Genomic DNA, 19600 nt, shown 5'->3' with positions numbered 1-19600 from the left:
CACTGGAGCTGCACAAAGGGGACTTAGTTGTGGTCGAGTATCTGGCCCATAGTCTTAGGAGTTAGAGATGAAAAAGACATACAGTATCAGGTCACTTTCATAGATCATTGTCCACTTCTAATTCTACCTGGATCCTTTATCTAAATCACTTTCAAAATGTTGGGGCTAGGGAAGACCTGTCCAGTTGGTCATATCTGTCCAGACTTGCTCAGTTGAGGCTCATTAATGTGAGAGGCAGGTGCAAATCAAACCCCAGATACACAAACACCCAAACCTTTGGGCATGTTCACAGTTCAATCCAGCTCTGAACTTCACAAATGACCCTCTGTTTTGGAAGAGCTGAATTGGATTGACTCACGCAGCCCATCAAAGCCAGTTCCTGATTCTAATTTTGCAAGTTGAATTCAAGTAAGTATTTTGGAATCATTGTGAGGCATAGCAAGGAAGGAAATAGGCATTTGTCAACGCTTGAGGCAGAATGGCAACACTTCCTTGGGTGGGAACCTGTACAGGAAAAGATCCCTTGGAATTGGGTATTTACAAAAAACGTCTGATGCCTTGGTATGTCTGGCGCAGAGATGTGTAATTAAATTTGTCTGGGGCTGAAAACAAATCTATGCATGTAAAAGGAAAAGATCGTCTTGACCGGGGGTGAGATGTGCCCAAAATGCTAATTGAGACTTGATATCTGACAGCCAGCTGGACTATAATGGGAAGGGGATCACTGATCTCTCACTCTTGGAGCCCCTTCCACCTCTACTTTAATTTCTAGAACCCCTTTGCTGGAGACTGCTGCAGCTGTCGTTTTCCTCAGATTTCTATAAATCATGGAGATGGACTATCCTGGCAAGAATAAAGCAGCAATTTAAGCACCGTGCACTATGCTCTTCTGATGTGCTATGGCTGGCTGTAAACTGCTTTCACGTTAATAGATATGAACGCTGTCTTTAAACTATTAAACCCACTGCTGGAATTTTATTGTGAGGGCACCCATTAGGTGACTCTGAGCTTGTGCTTTATGCACACAGCACAGCCAGTCAATTCACTTGGCATAATCTGATGCAGATACCTCAGAAATTGGTGCAATTATTTATAAGACACTCCTGGTGCCCATGGAGGATTGGGTTGCAAATGGATGAATGGAGTCTTGTGTTTTGTTTAAAAAAACAAAAACAAACAAAAAAACCCAGATAACTGCCTTGTGCTCTTCTGGAAGGCCACCTCGGCCTAGTCTTCCCTGGGAACATTATTATCCTGCTGAGAGTTGTCCCTGAACACCACCTGGGACTAGTCTGGTCCTGGAGGGTGTAGAAAGAGTACTTGCCTAAACCTGTCTCAGCTGTAAGTAGCTCTCTCTGGCCCTGAGGGCCTCCCCCATGCCTTTCCCTACATGCAGGAAATGACACCAAATGGAACACAAAGCTGTTTTTTCCTCCCCAGCTGACAATGCTGGCTGGAGACAGGCAGGAAGCTACTCAGGGCTGCCTGTGTCACCTTTGTTCTCATTTGTTTGGTAAAGGTCTCTCTTTCCTCTGCATAGTGCCCCTTTGCTGTTGCCTTGTGTGCCTACAGGGAGGCCTTTCTGCTGTGGTTCTCCTTTAATCTCCTAAATGATCCCTTGCTGGGCTCCTGATCAGCTCTGGAACAAAATGGAAACCTTTTGGGTTTGCTTTCTCCTCCCCCCACATCTATTGACCTAAAACTACTGAACTTTGGCTCCCTCCTCTGCTTCAGACCCTGGAGCCATGCCGGTTGGACCCGATGATACCAATCTGACAGATCCCCTTTAGGAAATGTAACCTTTGGCTCTATGGAGACATGCATTTATTCTAACTGTGTTTTAAATAGCTGCCTGCCAGCAGGATCTCCACTAGAGCTGAGACCGTTCGATATCCCCAGGAGAGTGGAAGGGACTAAATGCCTCACATCTGAGATACACTAGGCAACCTGTAACCAGCCTCTCTTCTCCCATTTCCTGCTTCCAGTCTCCTGCTGGTGCTCATTTACTTCTACTGGCTCCTCAGGTGTTTGGGAGTACCCATAAACCAGCCATACCCATTGTCAGGATACCCCGTTTGAAATTCACGGGAACTGGCCCATTGGGCTCTTTTTGAATGGATCGGAGGATGTGTGCTTGTGAGTGGTGGAATTTGGTGAGCATGGTATGGAAGACTGAGGAGCCTTGAGTGAGATGGAGGCATCTTGGTAACTGTGCAGGCAAACGTGACTGCCATTCTGCACTCGGCTACACTCCCATCCTGCCTGGGACATAGAGAGAGAATGTTATTGATTGGGGTTAGCCAGAGTCTGATAGTGTGAAGCTGTGAAATCAGAGGGAATAGGGATAATGTGGGGGGAAGGGGAGGGTCCTTGTCTGCCTGCATTAATCCATAACTCCTAAGGGTGTACATCTCCCCATACCCTATACCTGGTTGTGGATACCCCTAGAAGAGTGGCTCTTAAACTGTGGTCAGAGGATGCTTCCTGGTGGTCTACAGAATGGAACACTTCAAGGGGAGTGGGATCCACGCGGGGGTCCGTTACTAGTGAAGGAATCCATCTACAGAATGGACATCTTGGAGAATCATGGCCCCATGCATATTTCTCCACAGCCAGCAGCTACTAGCTGTGTAAACAGACAGCTGCTCCCTCCCACCCATAAGAGGAGATCTCCATGGGGGGGAGGGGAGGGGGAGGAAAGAGTGCACCTCATTTCAATGAGAGGAGGAGGGAGTTTCCTTAGAGGGTGGGGCTCCAAATAATCAAATGACCCTTTGGGAACTTGCCAAAGGGGCCCAACAGATCTAGATGAGGGAGCAGAGATTCCACCCAGAGATAAGATTCCCCCCCCATAGGGTTGGATGTGTGTCCTCTCCTCAGGCTGACCTGAGATTGTTTGCAGGAGTGTGGGGACAGGCTGTTCAGACACCATGTGTTCTCATTTGAATTTCAGATCAGTCAAGTCCTGGGAAATGAAATAAAATTTGCTGTGCGGGAACCCTTGGGGCTCAGGTAAGTTTCCATGGAGAGTCTGAGCACTCAGGCTGTACAGTTGGGATGAGGCTGGTGACATTAAGGGAGGTCTTGGGCCTAAATATTTACGTGGGCTGCTGCCTTCTCCCCAATCCCATTTGCAGCCTTGCATCCTCCTTAGCCTTGCTAGCCACAGAAGGGTGCACTTGGGGCTACTTGTCAATACAATGGTCAGGGAGGTAGACACTTCTTATAACAGGGCACCTGTGCTGATGGGCTGAGTCCAGGTGGCTGTTCAGGCACTCTCAGGATGACCCTGAACATGGACAGGTGCCTCACCCATGCCGTATGTGTGTGGATGTCTCCTGAGCAGTAGGGGGTTTACTGGGTGATTTCCCCTTTGCCAGTGGGTGGGTTGTGTCCCCTGTGTGGGCTGGGTGGGTAGAGTATTACACTTCTGCAGTATGCACAGCAGATTTCTCACTTGTGTAGCGAGACTCTTGCTTGTGTGAGGCATGGTGACATCCCTACCTCTTTGATGGGCCTGTCCCAGTTGTATGCTATGTGGTGGTATGAAGGTATCACTCACCTGTGCAGTGCAGATCCTCCAAGGTACCTAAGCATCTAACTTCCATTGAAATCAAGAGGAGGTAGGCACCTAAATTCCTTTGAGGATCTGAGCATAGGTGTTACTCATCTGTGTAATGGGGGTGGGGCGGGTCGAGTGAGGACTTGCACTCTTGTATGGTGTCTAAGAGGGTCTCCCCTGTGTTCTAGAACAGAGTCCCTGGCATTAAACATCATCTAGGATCTTACATTAGGTCTCTGCCTCAGTGGTTATCTCTGAGCTCTGAATGTGGATATAGTACCATTTCAATACAAGGGGGGAAACCCTGCATTTTGAGCTGTTGCTGAGCCAGTGCTGGGAGAGTGACTCTCGGGGTGAGAAACCTCCGGGGCTGGCTTTGGACCTGGGAATTCTGTCACAAGACAGTTATATACTGCCCGTGTCCCAGGTGTGAACTGGATGAATTGAGTATAATTTGTGTCCCAAGGTGTGCTGGGGCCTGGGTTGTGGGTGGTGGTGGGTTTTTTTTTTTTTTAAGCCATAGAAACTTTTTTAGGCAGCTGTGAGCAAGTTACCTTCAAGCTAAGGGACTACAAGGACTTGGGAGACTATGCAGCCTATTGGCTACAAGCGGAAGTGCAGTGTCTTGTAGGAGAGGTTTGCCAAATGTGTCAGGGTGGAATCTTGAGTGAGTAAAGGGAAATAGTGGGGCTGTATGAGCTGATGAGTTTGGGGGTAAGCTGGGTGTGCCGGGGTTCTAGGCTGGGGTCTGTAGCTGATGGAAATGTCCAATTGGGTGCCCAGCCCTTCTTATTGGCTACTAAATCAAACCTTGTGACTATAGACAAGCCTAGAAGAGTGGCTGAAAGGAGAAAAACTGAATGTGCAATACCCCAGCCCATTAACCTTCACACTGATGCCCAAAGGAGACCTGTCCCTGCTCCATTGTGCACCACTGAAATCAATCAGGCCCAAATGCCCAGCTGACTTGTATATGGCAAAGGCTTCCTCAGTCAGATGCCCCGAACTGATTGTGTTCCAGTTAGCCAAGAAATCCCTTGGTGGTTATCTGTATTCCATGCTGGCTGCTTCTACTCAAAGACAGTCTCTCCATCCACATAAAGGATCACAAACTGAATTCTCTCTTCCCTGATATCCTGGGCGGGGGTGTCCTCTGGGATATACCTGGGGCCACCCTGCTTGGGCAGATGGAAGAGTGAGGGTTTGGGGAATCTGTGCCTCTGATCTGTTTTTCTTCCCATGCAGGGTCTGGCAGTTCGTCTCTGCTATCATATTTTCTGGGGTCGCCATCATGGTAAGTGGGAGACCCATTCCCAGAAAGAGCCCAACCTGGGGCTACCAAAGTGCAGTCATGACCTAGCAATCTCCATGACCCTATGCATTATTCTGTCGTCACTACCCTCCAAAAGCTGCTGCCACTGTCCCTTCCTGGCCTGTGATCAGCTGTCTCTCTGTAATGGGTTTTACCAACAGCTCCCCCGACAGGTTGTTCCTAACACTTGAGTCCCAGCCTCTAGTAGCAGGCTCATAAAACCAGAGTTGGCAGCAGGAGTCTCAGTCACAGAGGAGATCCTGGAGGCTATTCCTCTCTAATCCCACCCCCACAAGTGACCCAAAACACATGTAGCACCCCTGATGTACGTCTGCACTCTCCAACCCAGGGGGAGCTGCTGCTCTTCTACTTTTATTATCTTCAAGTGACCGATCTCATGCAGAGCAACTGATATTCCCTCGGTCTCCTTCCCGCTCCTTTTAGGCTCTCACTTTCCCTGATCAGCTCTATGATGCCGTCTTTGAAGAAGAATCCGTCAACAGCAAGACTCCTATCAGGCTGTACGGAGGAGCCCTCCTCAGTAAGTAATACTGAGACTGAGCTTAGAGATTCAGTCCGTGGGACTAACGGGAGATGTTGAGAAGCTCTGAGTGAAGAATCCTAATGGGGAGGAGGAAGGAAAGCTCTGTACCAGACCTAACCTCAGATCGGGTTAGGACAGAGCCAGGCAATGCCTCTTCAAGTGGTTTTTTTTGTTTTTTGTTTTTTTTTTTGTTTTGCAAAAAGTTCTATCTCCCTCCTAGCTCTAGGATCAAGAAAAAACCCCTTCCTCCATACTGTCTCTAATATTGTATTTCTCCGTGTGAGGGGAGGAGATTGCAAGCTGCCAGAAATGGAATACTAGACTGGAAGGGCCATTGATAGGAACTGGTTCAACAGGAGGGGGTGGGGGAGACCAGGCTAGATGGCCCATCTAGCCTTGATGCAGAACATGGGGGTACTGGGCTAGGCAAGGCATTGGCCTGTTCCAGTGTGGCAATTCCCTTGTCCCTCTGAGGCTGGAATCTTTGGGGGAAGCAGGGCTGCCTCTCCCAGCTTCATGTTCTGCCAACTCCAGCCTTAGCGAGCCTGGAAAGATTCAGAACACTAATCAGCCCTTTTTCAGTGCCATGTGGGGAGGAGGAGGTGGCAGCAAAACTGGAGGGTGGAGGAGCTGAAGGTGGGAGGCTTAGGGAAAATGTAGTGCTGGCAGATTTCTCTTGGGAATTACTATGAATAAATTGGTTTTAGGGAAGTTCAGACTCCCAGGATGGTGTGTGTAGTGGGGAGGGGAGAAGCTTGCCCTGCTGCCTTTCACTAGCACTAAACCTACACAGACCAGGCCCACAAGGTCTGCTAACTCTTTGAATCTGTCGCTGGGATGCTGAGGATACTGTACAGAGGGAGTGATGGCTGGAGTGAGGGGACTGCTTATGACAGTGGGTCCAAGTGCAAGGTCTTATCTTTTAATGGTGGCAGGAATCACCCAAGGGTACTGTGCTTGGTAGGTAGCAGGATCAGGGGTTCTGGTACATATGGAAAACCCGTTCTTTGCTTATCCACTGCCTATCTCCTCTCCTTAGCCTGTAGCAGCACCTGGTGGTGCAGAATGGAAGCACAGCACACACAGCCTGCTCTTGGAAACCCCCAGTTCTGATACAGCTCCCCTTTTGTTTGCCTCTGGTTTCCCTTTGTCTCCTCCAATATAAGGTCAGGACAGGACTTTGCTCTCTGTGTACCAGGGCTGCTGAACAGTGGTGCTTTCTGGGAAAGGCATGAACATGACTCAGAGCCAAGCAAGGCAAAAGGCCGGCTCCAGTAATAAGCGTACATCTCTACCCCGATATAACACAAATTCAGATGTAAAACAGTGCTCCAGGGGGGCGGGGCTGCATGCTCTGGTGGATCAAAGCAAGTTTGATACAACATGGTTTTACCTATAATGCGGTAAGAATTTTTTTTGGCTCCCGAGGACAGTGTTATAGCTGGGTAGAGGTGTATTTGGGAGCTGGATTTTGGGAGCTTGGTGAGTCATGTGGGGTGGTAAGCACAGAGCTGCAGGTGGTTCTTCCATACTGGGATGTCATAGAATGTCATGGTTGGAAGGGACCTCAGGAGGCCATCTAGTCCAACCCCCTGCTCAAAGCAGGACCAATTCCCAGACAGATTTTTGCCCCAGATCCCTAAATGGCCCCCTCAAAGATTGAACTCTCAACCCTGGGTTTAGCAGGCCAATGCTCAAACCACTGAGCTATCCCTGTCCCATATGTCCCAGTAAACTGCCTCCCTGACCCTGGGATTGTTCACAATGAGTCGCTCTGGTCCCCTCTCCATCTCCCCATGTTTGGAGTGTTTGCATTTCTAGTGCATGCATTACCATATTATCTAAGTGTGGAGGAGACCAGTTTGGTTACAGGATTCAGGCCGGGGCACTCTAGCAGTGTCAAGCCTGGAAGGTGGATCCATCCAAATATATTGCAGCAACCCTGTCTGTAACTTTGGGCCACCACAGTAGATTACTCAGTTCCACCAGCACAGCTCTATCATGCCTATGAGTGTTAGCCCCATGAATTAGTTGTTGTTACTTCGGAGATTCCCCGTAGAGTGGTCGCTGAGCTGCCCCTTTCCCCTGCCACATCTCTCGGCCCATGAAGCAGTTTTGCTATGTGTTCTTGTCTCAGGTCTCTCCCTTATCATGTGGAATGCCCTGTACACATCTGAGAAGGTCATCATCCGTTGGACCCTGCTGACAGAAGCCTGTTACTTTGGGGTGCAGTTCCTAGGTGAGTAGCTCTACTGAGGCAGGAGGGAAGCAGAGGGGATTGGTCAAGTGATAGGCTATCCCTTCCCCACACGAGTGCCTGGGAAGAAGGGAATGCTGTAAATGGCAAAGCAGCATAACTTGCACTGATTGGCATTCACTGGGGGAAAGATTCTGCTCTTATTTACACTGGTGGAAATCTCTAGTCCCCTTACTGAATTTAGTGGCGTTATCTAGACTTACTGTAGCGCAGCTGAAACCATAATTGGGCCTCTGGTGTTCCGCGTGAGTGAAACTTACCCAGTTAGAGGGCTGAAGAGCGAGGATACGGTAGAGGAGGCAAAGTCATCAATGCAGTCTTGACGCTTGTGGAGTGACCATCACTGTAATACCCAGCCCTCCTGGGCACAGTGGGGCTGAGTCTCTGTCACCTTGCTTCTCATGTGGTCATCCCCAAACTGAGCAGTAAAGGGGCAAAGAGGGCATAAAACACTACAAAGTCACAAGAGGAGCTGTAGGCCAGTGGGATCCCTGATCAGCCCAAGAAGGATTTAAATGCCGCACTCTGCATCTGTTCAGGCCCTTTCTGCAGGCTACTGTTGATTTGTACCAACAACTTTCAAACAGTTCAACATAAATCCAATAACTACCTGGGACTTCCTTGCCAGAGTCTCCAGACTCACATCAGCTCTTCCCCAGGTTGCCTATAGACCATATGCCTGGGAAGCAGCTGGTTTTCTATAGCAGTCTCTCTCAGCCTTGGCAGATATCAGCTGCTCATCATTCACCTGACACCTCCCCAGCTGGGTCTGATAATGCCCAATACCAGGCCCAAGCAGCTATTCTTAAACAGGCTCTGCCTCAGAATAGTCCTGGTTGCTCTTAAAGGAGTGGATTATGCTGTTACAGTAGCATGCCTGTGGAAAGTGGGAACAAAATAAATGACTGCACAAGGCAGTGGAAAATCAGGCTCAGAATCTTACATCCTCCTTGCTGTCTCTTTTCCCATTACCCTCCCCCTATTCCTTCTACAGGGGGTGGAAGTTATAGTTGTGGGCACACCTATCGAATGCCAGATTGGTCCACCCAACTCTGTTTTGCCACTAACTTCCACTTTCCGACCCACTTACCCCAGACACTCTGCAGCAAGCTGGAGTTGAATTCTGCATTTAGGTCCCTTGATTCTGTGGCAGACTGGAAATTCTATGGTCACTTCACTTACATTAAAATGGAGGATTTTTATTACATGTGGGACAACATGCTCTGGTATTAAATTCAATATATTTTACACTGTTCACACCTGGTTTCCAATATGCCATGGTTTCTTGCATAGACAGCTCATTGACTGCTTTGTAGAGTTGCCATGTGGGAAAAGTGGCAGGTTTTGGCAGGGCATAGCTACAACTTGTTACCTGCTGGAGGTGTTTGTTGGTGAGATAAGCACAGTTTTATTAATATTTCTGTTTTGAAGAAAATCAGCAATAAAATTAACAAACTCGCTATTTAAGCTGTCAGCTGTAGGTTTCAGAATTAACACTGAGTAGGATATTTCAGGCTGTCTGCCTGAAGATAGAGCTTTCTTTTCTTTTTTCCTAAGTGAAATGTTAAATGATTGAGTATTAGTCTAGGGCAAGGGATGAATGCCATGGCAAATTCTGTGACTGTGGAAATTGCACAATACATGGGACACTGTCCTTACTCCACTGCTGAATGTGGCCCCAGTATTCTATTTCTTTAAGATATATAATCACAGTTGCTTAAAGACTCAGTGAATAATGTAGTGGGTCAGCAGTGTTAGAAGCAGACAAACAGGTCGATGGGCAGAAATTGCAAGGCTGTCTTATAGTTTTCAAGATGGATAAATCCTCTTTGAGAATTTCCACTACAGGACACTAGAGAACTGCACTCTATTTAAATGTACTGTTATTTCACTATCAACCTGTGCCTTGTCTCCCTCTTTCTCCTTCAGTTACCACCATCACCCTGGTTGAGAGTGGCCGGATATCCACAGGTGCCATGCTCCTCCTCACCAGCCGGATCCTCTTCACCCTCATCACCGTTTACTATTATTACCAAGTTGGACGGCGACCCAAGAAAGTCTAATCCCTGAGGATTTTTTTGGCGGGGGAGGAGGGGTTCTGTTAATAATTTTCCTTTCTTTTTTTTTTTTTTTTTTTTTTGGTCCCCCTTTTGTTCTAAAGCAATTTCCCTTTTTTTCCACTTACCAGCATGAATCAGTATGTAAACCCAGGGCTGGCTCCATTGCCACAAAGCGCAGGGGGAGAGCCGACCCCTGCAGCCCTCCCCATATCTGTCTAGAGAAGGCAAGTGAATGCAGCAGGGAAGGCTGACAAGACATAAGGACCAGTCAGGCTCAGGGACAATGGAGGAAACCGGCCAGTGGAATCACAAGCTCAGAAACCTTTTCAGCAAAGCACAAAATGATTGCAGCACATAGAAACTGAATCCTAGAGGGGAGAGGAAGCAAAGGCAGCTGGCAAAGGACTCAATCTAGCTCCTGTAGGCTTGGAGCCGCTCATTTGCCTTTCACTCACACATAGAGCCTTTTCCCCCTTTAGTGAGTAGACTTCAGCACTAATCCTGGCCAGCCCTCTAAGGCAGGGCTGCTGACACAGCTCCAATCAGATAGTGTTGCAGTTTTTAGAGACAACACCCACTGTATTTACTCTGTGCTGACAGATGCAATAGCAATGCTGGCAGAACACAGTGGCTTAAATACAGCAAGAAAAGAGGGTGGTATCTTTATTCTCTCTCATCACAGTCCTGTGAAACTCCAAGCCAAGCTACATCCAAATCTTGTGTGGATCTCTGTAAGGGAGAGTGGTGCAAAAGGATGGAGAAAACTCTTGGGTTGCATTAGGGGAGAAATGTAAAGAGCTGTTGAATAGTCTAGTCTCTAAGACTGAATAAGCCTCGTTGTCTTGGAAGTTTGGTATATAGTCTAGGCTGCTGCTTGTATTTTTTCCCCTAATTCCTATTGCAGTAGTTCCCCTGCAGGTAACACTAGTGAGTGCACTAGCATAGATCAGCCAATGACACTTTAACCAGTCCCCTACTTCGGTCTAGCTGAAGCCATGGTTAAAATACTCCCCTTATGTCCTGTCTATGCTAGAGCCCCCTCTTTGCTACTGCTTGTGGAGCTGTATCAGTGTTAAGGAGAGTGAGGAAAAAGGCTCGTGTCAATGAGGACTGCAGGGGGTAAATCAGTGTTCTGTAGGTACTTGTGTGAATCTTACTCTAGTGAAGTGAGGGACTAGATGAGCCAGCTGGTCTTCTCCACTCCTAATGTACAGGTACCAATTTCCCCTTGGATTCAGCAGAAAAAAGGACCCAATGCTGAGGTCTTATGTCTTCAGGATTCTATTTGGCTGGGATAAAGAATGGCTGAGCAGGGAAAAGTACTAGGCCCATCTTGCCTTCCCCAGGCACTCTAAGACTTCATTATTCCCTGACCATTGCCTCTCATTGCTCTTGAGGCTGAGGAGGACTTAACCCTGGCTCCACAGCACTGGCTCTTCTATGCTTCTAGTGACAATCCTGGAGAAGATAGTATGTTGCCCCACCTGCTTTCCAGTACCATGCTGCTTGTTCTCCACTGTACTGAAATCCAAAGGATTGGACAGATGGCATAGACTTATTCATGTACCACCAGGGGAGCTGTTGGGCTGGACCAGTCTGTGCCCAGGAGTAGAGCTGACAGACCTGGAATAAACATGTGCAGGCTCTTGGCTGTTGAGAAGCAGAACTGTCTGTGAATAACAGAGCTAAGGTGGCTGCTGAAGAACACTAGCTTTGGGGGCCACTTCTTAGCATCAGCCAGAAAAAAATCCCTGATTTAAAGTTAAGATGGACATCCACTGAGCATTCATGGTAAAGCCTGGCACATCTTCACTACAGCTCTCCCCTAAAGCTTGTTTCGGTTACCTGCTTCTGGCATTTACAAACAGCTGCAGGAACTTGGCCTGCTCTGTGCATTGCAATGTCTGTGTCAAGTGGAAATGCTGAAAATATTGGAGCTTATACTAAATCTTTTAACCAAAACACAAAATTGATAGGCCCAGTGCAGCGAGAGGTTAAACTCTGGACCCTAAGCTACTTGCTGGGGCTGAGTGTAACTCTCCAGTCTGGCCCAAAGAAGATAATATATAGTTAAAATTTATCATGAGCCTCAGGGGTACTGTCTGGAATGGAACCTGTAACAAAGTGGATCCTGGGGTTTTTGGGTTAATTTCATTTCAGCAGGACTAAGGCAGGTTCTAGGAAAGGATCTTTCTTGGGGGGGGGGGGGGGGGGGATGGGTAGAAAAATGGTGCCCCCAGCATACACCACTGGCTATCAGGGCTCAATTTGTATTAATCAATGCAGCATAGCTGAATAGGCTTTAGCTATGAACCACTGTCAGAAGGCCCCACCTCTGCATCTGCCATGGCAGTGAACCAGCCAGCAGACATTGCTCAAGTTTGGTTGCAATCTAGTTTAGGTTGATTTCAGGATTTCCAAAGGGGTTTTAAAGCACCTAAACTTCCCTGGAAGCCCCAGCCCCTCTCCCTTGTTGCTGCATGGGAGTGTCAATTTTTTTTGCTGCTATAATTTCAAGTGTTTGACCAAATGGGTAGCTGACACACTGATTCTGCTCTCTGGTGTTTGTTGCCCCCTCCAGCCTAAGTGATGTGGAGAGAGCAGAGGGGTACTGGCCATAAGGGGCAATTCAATGCTAATCAATAGAAAGGCCTGCTCTCAGGAAGAGACAGATCAAATGGAGCATAAACTCAACTTACTCTGCAATTCTCATTGCTCTTCTTCTCTCCCCCCCCCCCTCCCCCTTCATGTAACAAAGTGCTATTGGTGCCATTGGGACTGGGGCAGGGATGGATGAGTGGGGGTGGGTAGAGGGAAGTCTGTAGCACACTAAATTTGCAAATGTGATGTGGAGTGAGAGCATATGGAACATGGGCCCAGGGTTGATGCATACAGAGACAGGATGACCATCTGGGTATGTCTACACTGGATTTGGAAGTTAGCTAAGTCTGCTGTAGCTGCACTTCCAGTTGGAGTGGCATGATCAAATCTCTCTTTGAGCTGCAGTGGGGCTGTCTCATGGGACTGGAATTTACACTTTTCAGCTCTAATGCAGAGAGAGATGTACCTTGTCTGAGAAGGAATGTGCAATCCTCCCTGGCAATTGCTAGTTAGCAGCTGACAGGTGCACTCTACCATTAGTGATGAGTAACAGTGCGGAATGGCTGACCCTACAAGGGACAGTGAGAGGGATTTTCAGGATCAGGGCTGGAGCACTGTGGGTATCCCTAAGGGAAGGACCTAGGCAATACCATCCAGCACTGTCAGAAGCTTACAGCTAGCAGGGGGTTGCTGCCTCAGTTTTGGCTTGACTGGGGGAGTTTATAATTGTATTATAGAATTAAATCCTCCAGCAGAGATGAACCACATATTAGTCACTGCTGGATGGTTTCTTCCACTCTATAAAGGTAGGTTAGGCAGCAGGTACAGGACAGCACCTTGCTGAAATTTCACAGGGACTGTGCCTAGAAGCACAAGGACAACTGCTAAATGGCAGCCTAGGCTAGCAGCCAAAAACACAGTTAGGAGGCAAAAATTCTCAGGCTTTAACACTGTCTCTGCCACTGACTAGCTAGATGCCCATGGCCAAGTCACTTCACCTCCCAGGCATCAGTTTCCCCATCTTTGAAATGAGGGTAATAAACCTCACTTATCCTGAGGGAGAGAGGGGCAGCATTGCAAGGTGTTTGTGCAGTCCTCTGCACAGCTGAGAAGTCTTCTCCAGGTGACTGAGTTCTGAACAAAGACAAACCTGCATTTACATAGTGGGTTCCTGTGTCTGCAATGGGTGGAACCAAATCCTTGGATTCTTACAGCCCTAAACTTAAGCTAAAAATTCAAGCAGGTCCCTGCACTTCCTGGCTCAACCCTTCCTGACCTCAAGGCAAGCCGGTGCTGGCACTGGAGAGGAGAAAGGCTCACTAGTCCCACAGCTACGCCCTGAGCCAGCCGGCCTTTCCTGTCTCTTAGGTTTTTTGGATTCAGTTTATACCTCATCTTAGCTGAGTTTATTCCTCCTTTGGTAAGAAAGTGACTGTACTTAACATAAAAAAAACCAATCATGTGAATAGTGAAAATTAAAGATGTCCCACTGCACTGTCACAATACCTTTATTTATTTTTATTTTTTTAAGAAATGCACACAAATTGTGCAGAATGCTTCAGGCTCGTGTTCTGGTTTATATTACAAAAAATCCTTTCAATATAAAAAGCATTACAATAGGCAATAGAGGATAAATTAGCTCCACTATCTAATAAAAGGAACATTTACAATTTTTAAAATAGATTTCAATGTTCTTTCACACGCAGGCTGTTTCCCAGGCACTCGCAACAGTAATTTTAGAGTTAAATAACAGACAGGGAGGGGGTGGACTTACAGAAACAAACTGCTCTAGATAATTACATGAAAGGTGCATGGGCTCTGGGCTTCGTTCTACAGCATAGGGGCTAACACTGTGGTGACTCCGTATAGGTCGCTTTCCTACACAGAGCTCTCAAGTGAGGAGCGATTATACCTCAACACCCTGCCCCCAAAAGAATGCAGCAGAAACTCAAAAGGGAAAAAAATTGTTCCTCTACCTAGAGCTCTGGGAAGAACAAGACCCAGCATTGTTGATTATACAGCATGAGACAGACAAAGGCAGTGACACATCATGGTGATCAAAAAACAAAACTTGTGTGTCTCACAGTAACAAAGGATTCCCCATTCTGGAGTCTCCTGTTCATTAAAATTCCATGGAGGAAATTCCTCACCTTTCCCCTTGACTCAATCCCCAGCATTTCAGATGATCCAAGATGGTTGGAACCTGCATGAGGGGTTTGTGCATCTCTTAACAGTCCCCTCTCCATTTCTTTATTGGAGGGTGCTGCTTCCTGGTTTCTCGAGGGTGTCTCAGGACAGGATGAGAATTCAAAATGATCTTAAACTGGAGAAATACTCTGAAGTAAATAGGATGAAATTCAATAAGAACAAATGCAAAGTACTATACTTAAGGATTAATCAGTTGCACAAATACAAAATGACTGCTTAAGAAGGAGTACTGTAGAAAAGGGTCTGGGGGTTATAGTGGATCACAAACTAAATATGAGCAAACACTGTAATGGTATTGCAAAAAAGCAAACATCATTCTGGGATGCATTAGGAAGAGCATTGTAAGCCAGACATGAGAGGTAAGCCTCTACTGAGCACTGATAGGGCCTCTTCTGAAGTAGTGTGTCCAGTTCAGGGCACCACCCTTCAGGAAATGTGGACAAATTGGAGAAAGTCCAGAGGAGAGCAACAAAAATAATTAGAGTTCTAGAAAACATGACCTACAAGGAAAGATTGAAAAAAATAGGATTTGTTTAATCTGAAAAAGAGAAACTGAGGGGAGACAGTCTTCAAGTTTGTAAAAAGTTGTTATAAAAAGGACGATGAAGGACAAAAAGTAATGGTCTTAAATTGCAGTGAGGGCGATTTAGGTTAGATATTAGGAAAAACTTCCTGTCAGGGTGGTTAAGCACTGGAACAAATGACCTGGGGAGGTTGTGGAATCTCTGCCATTGGAGATTTTTAAGAAAAGGTTAGACAAACACCTGTCAGGGATGACCTAGATAATACTTAGTCCTGCCATGAGTGCAGGGGACTGGACTAGATAACCTCTTGAGGTCCCTTCTAGTCCTACATTCCTGTGATTCTAGCCCTTTAAAGAGAGGATATGAAGATTTCAGCAAGAACATAAGAATGGCCATACTGGGTCAGACCAACAGTCCCCCTAGCCTACTATCCTGTCTTCTGACAGTGGCCAGTGTCAGGTGCTTCGGAGGGAATGAACAGAACAGGTAATCATCAAGTGATCCATCCCCTGTTGCCTAAGGGGAGATGACAACTGCACAACAGGGGCAGGGGGGACAGAAAAAGGGAAACAAAGGAGAAGAGACAAGAGGGACATGTGGGTGAGATTAGAGAGAGTGAGAAGACAAGATGGAAAAAAGAAAAGTTCTTTTATCTGAGAGAGAAAGGGACACAAATGAAGAGGAGAAAGCTAAGAGAATAAATAAATGGGGGAAGGAGAGAGAACAACCATTACAGAGGAAAAGAATGGAGGGAATTTAATTTAAAAAAAAAAAAAAAAAGGAAGGAAGGAAGATGAAAAAATGATAAATGGGAAAACCAAAGGGGAATAAGCCTGGAAAAGCAACATTTAGTATTTGCTATTGTATTATCCCTGTTCCTCCACATGCTGACAGACTCCACTCTGGAAAAGGCACACCCAGAGAATGTCCTTTCCAGGTTTGAATCATATTCTTTGTGCTGTAAGCAGAGAGCTGTGGTTTTTGTTTCAATCACACAACTCCAGGCCAGCTCCATCTGCTAAATTTCAAGACCCAATTTGGGACAAAGGGAACCTTTCTCAATAGAGCAAGAATTAAGGGGAAGAAGGGAGGACTCCGAAAGCAAAGGAGATGGGTTGCTCCTCCAGACACCAAGAATTCTAGCTGCCACATGTTAGGCACCAACTGACAAGAACAAACTTTCCTGCTGTTTATAGTGTTTTGGATGTTAGCTACTCAGGTTCTATTGCCAGCTACAGACTCTGGCTATTATAAGCAGAGTAATGGGTGGTTGTTTTGGCTACTACTTACTTCCCTTCCCCCCACACCTTAACAACTGTGTTCTTTTTAGTTTTTTTCCTCCCTTGGGAATCTCTCTCTCCAGTGTGCACACTGACTCTCTCTTGGTGCAGGGTCCCACAGCCTTTTCTCTTCATCTGCCTGTATCTAGAGAGGAATATCAATTATTGGGTCTGTCCCCATCTTAGTGGATTAGCACAATGTTCTGGCTCAGTTCCCCCCATGCACACACTTCTCATGGTGGGTTGACCATTCAGAAAAACTCCTTGCATGCTAGACCATTAAGTGCAGCCAACTTTTTTTTTTTTTTTTTTTTTTTTTTAAGTTTTAGGAACAAATTAAGAGAGACTTCCAGCAGATGCAGATACTGCCAGTTTTGCTAGCAAAGCCACTTTCCTTCTTCATTGTACAAAGGAGCAGAATTTAACTCTCAAATGCATCATTAAAACTGTTCCTAGGGGTAATTACCTATAAGCCCTTTCAATAAAAGCATCTGAGGCCTTTCACTGTTCAACAGCCATGGCTGCAATTCCAACATTTATCCACTGCTGACTTCATTTGTGGGTGGGGACAGATTTTCTTCATGTCCATGCCCAGATTTCTCTGATGATTAGACTCCTGTCTCCAAGCGATTTCCACATGTCCTCAGAAACGCTGTATGTGAGGTTCTAATGTCCTGTTCTCATCCTTCAGCAGCCTAACTTTTCACCCTGGTGGGTATTAAGTCAAGGTCCTTTGCCATCTAGTAGGCAGACCTGGTAGGCTTCACCATGACCTACGTAGTCACACGTATCTGCATGGTCCCTCCTAGGAAATCCCCGAGGACATGGGCCCACTTCTATCACTGTAAATGCTCCACCTTGTCTTGGAGCCTCAGTTCTATCCTTCGTAACCCTCCATCAAGGTCCTTATGTATTTTTCTCAGGTTTGGTTTTACATGATTAAATGGATGACACTATTTAAATGTCAAAGTGGCATCTCCATGGAGGAAACCTTAATAATCCAGACGGCTATGTTAAAATGACTTTAGTTGATTCCACTCTCTTCTCAGCCCCTTGGGACAAGCTAAAGGGAAACTCTCAGATCATAAATGAAGCCACAAGACTCACAAAGGAAATAGTGTGGGAGACAACTACAAATGGGCCCCTTTGCTACCAGTACCATGTTTGGGAATTCCCCACCTGGCTGGAAGGAACATTGGAACCCAGTGCAGATAATTAAGCTAACAGAGCATTACAAAAAGTACAAACTACAATTTTGCATGTCGGAGTTGAGTGGCCAAGATTTAGAAGACAAAACAATATGCCCTTGCCATGAGGCTGGCAGCGTCAGCTATTCTTGGCCAGACCAATCATTTTTAAAGGAGAGGGGTAAGATCAGGATTCAGGAACCCCTTGCTCTCCTCCAGTAAAACACTGAACAGAAAACCAAAGTGACAGAGTAAATAAGGAAAGGTATGCACCAAATTTTTGATTGCATCTCAGCCCTCTGCCAGCCCCCATTAGAGGAGGATCTTCCTCATTTCCCACAGGGTCACATCCCCTTTGGTGGGACTCCAGGGAAAGGCATGCCCCACTCCACGTAGTCCAAGGGTTCTCCTGGAGGTGTTAAGTGATGGTAGTTGACCCTCCTCTACTGAACATGCGCTTCCATTTCCTGGCTGGCAGTTAAAACTTTAGACCAGAAATGGAAATTAGTAAACAATGGCTGCCACAGTTTTCTGTGTATCAAAAGCCCTTTTTGTTTGGTCGTTTGAAACTTGCCTGACCTTTACCCCCATGTGCTGTGGTTGACCTGCTTCCTTTGGGTACTGAATCGAGCCCCTGTGTTCCATTATACAGTTCTTCGCTATCTAAAACAATACAATTGTGAATATACTAGGCAGTGTCCTGCTCTGATGGGGACCATTTCAGTTGCCTTCCCTCCCACCCACCCTGCAGGCTCCGTCAGTCTCTAGTGCAACTCATTGCACTTTGCTCCTGATCAATATCTGTGCAGGTTGCTCTGGGAGAAGGTCGGTGTGGCGTAGCGTAGTGCACAGCACCTCAAAGTTCCCGCCCCTGAAGTACAATCCATTTGGTCATTCATATATTACAACCCCTTTTTGTTTCCATTTTGCTAAAAAAAATAAAGTTTTTTTCCCCCTCTTTTTTTCGGTCTTTCTTCCAAGTACATAGGAGCATCGCAGTTGCTCAGGGGGCACCTCCTACTGGATCCCTCGAAAGAGACACATTGCAAAGATCATGGCAAACAGCTGGAAAGAAATGAGAAAGAGAAGGACAAACAAAACACAGCCATCAGCCACATCTTACAGAACAATGAAAAACCCTTAGTGAGGCCTACGGCTGCCCTGACTTAATATAGACTGAATGAGAAGGGGGAGCTTTCCCCAAGCGAACCAGGGAGAAAGAGAAGGCAAGGCATTGCTTACCCAAGCCTGGGAGAGAAAAGGGTTTTAGCAGAGGAGAGGCTGCACTCCTTTCCACCCTGCCCATTACTTTAAACCCTATTCCCACCCACTATCAACAAATACACCCGAGTGGACGATGGCTACCACAGCAACCTGGGCTCTTTCCAAATTGTCTGCAAGTGTTCTGGGTAGGCTACACTGCTAATCTGCAGGGCTCCCACTGCCCACTCTGCACCCTCCCCTGCTCCCACTGCTGCAATGGAGCTCACTCTCCAGCCAGGGGGTGGAATGCTTTGCTATTCCCAGTAGTTGCTGCTCCCTTCAGCAGGAAGGCAAGCCACCCTCACTCCCTGAAACTCCCCTCTAGAGATCCAAGTGCATCAGCCCCACCCACATTGCCAGTGTATCAGGAAACCACACGCCAGGGCCTCTGTGACAGTGCCCCAAAAGAGCGTCATATTTAAGTAGGGGTGACTTTCTGATGGAACCCTGGCTCAGCTTGTGTCCACCTCAAAGAGCCAAATACAGATGCTTTCTATAATGAAGATACATGCAGTGTTGCCAACTCTCATGATTTTGTCATGAGTCTCATGATAATTATTTTTTTCCTTAAAGTCCCAGCTCTTGGAGTCAAGTGGATATGTAATGATTTCTGCCTTCATTCCTAAAGAGAAAGCAAGTTTCTAGCCTTCGTGACTGTGAAGAAAGCTTCAAAATGTGACCCTAGTTCACCATAAAGGTTCAAAAAGCAGAAGGCAAATAAAAAGAACACCAGATCTATTGTTTTTATATGATTTTAAAGCCATCCTCATGATTTTTGAACATTTGGGGTTGGCAATACTGT

At 46.7% G+C, this 19600-nt stretch overlaps 2 protein-coding genes across 4 annotated transcripts in view; one reads left to right on the top strand and one right to left on the bottom strand.

Moving 5' to 3' along the window:
• The window catches only part of TP53I11 (tumor protein p53 inducible protein 11), a 46830-nt gene extending 35446 nt beyond the window's left edge, over nt 1-11384 (top strand). The window contains exons 3-7 of the mRNA XM_054025614.1: nt 2954-3012; nt 4808-4856; nt 5319-5415; nt 7556-7657; nt 9605-11384. Coding sequence (XP_053881589.1) covers nt 2954-3012; nt 4808-4856; nt 5319-5415; nt 7556-7657; nt 9605-9738 — 441 coding nt within the window. The 3' untranslated portion in view covers nt 9739-11384. The remainder of the gene's footprint in view (nt 1-2953; nt 3013-4807; nt 4857-5318; nt 5416-7555; nt 7658-9604) is intronic.
• A 556-nt stretch (nt 11385-11940) lies between these two features.
• The window catches only part of TSPAN18 (tetraspanin 18), a 192689-nt gene continuing 185029 nt past the window's right edge, over nt 11941-19600 (bottom strand). For all 3 annotated transcript variants that reach the window (XM_054025613.1, XM_054025611.1, XM_054025612.1), the window contains one exon: nt 11941-18600. In XM_054025613.1, the coding sequence (XP_053881588.1) occupies nt 18553-18600 (48 nt within the window). In that variant the 3' untranslated portion in view covers nt 11941-18552. The remainder of the gene's footprint in view (nt 18601-19600) is intronic.

Source organism: Malaclemys terrapin, chromosome 4, assembly GCF_027887155.1.
Source record: "Malaclemys terrapin pileata isolate rMalTer1 chromosome 4, rMalTer1.hap1, whole genome shotgun sequence".
In the NCBI taxonomy this organism is placed as follows: Eukaryota; Metazoa; Chordata; order Testudines; family Emydidae; genus Malaclemys; species Malaclemys terrapin.
The sequence above is the reverse complement of the archived record's forward strand: the minus strand, read 5'-3'. Positions and strand labels throughout refer to the sequence as shown.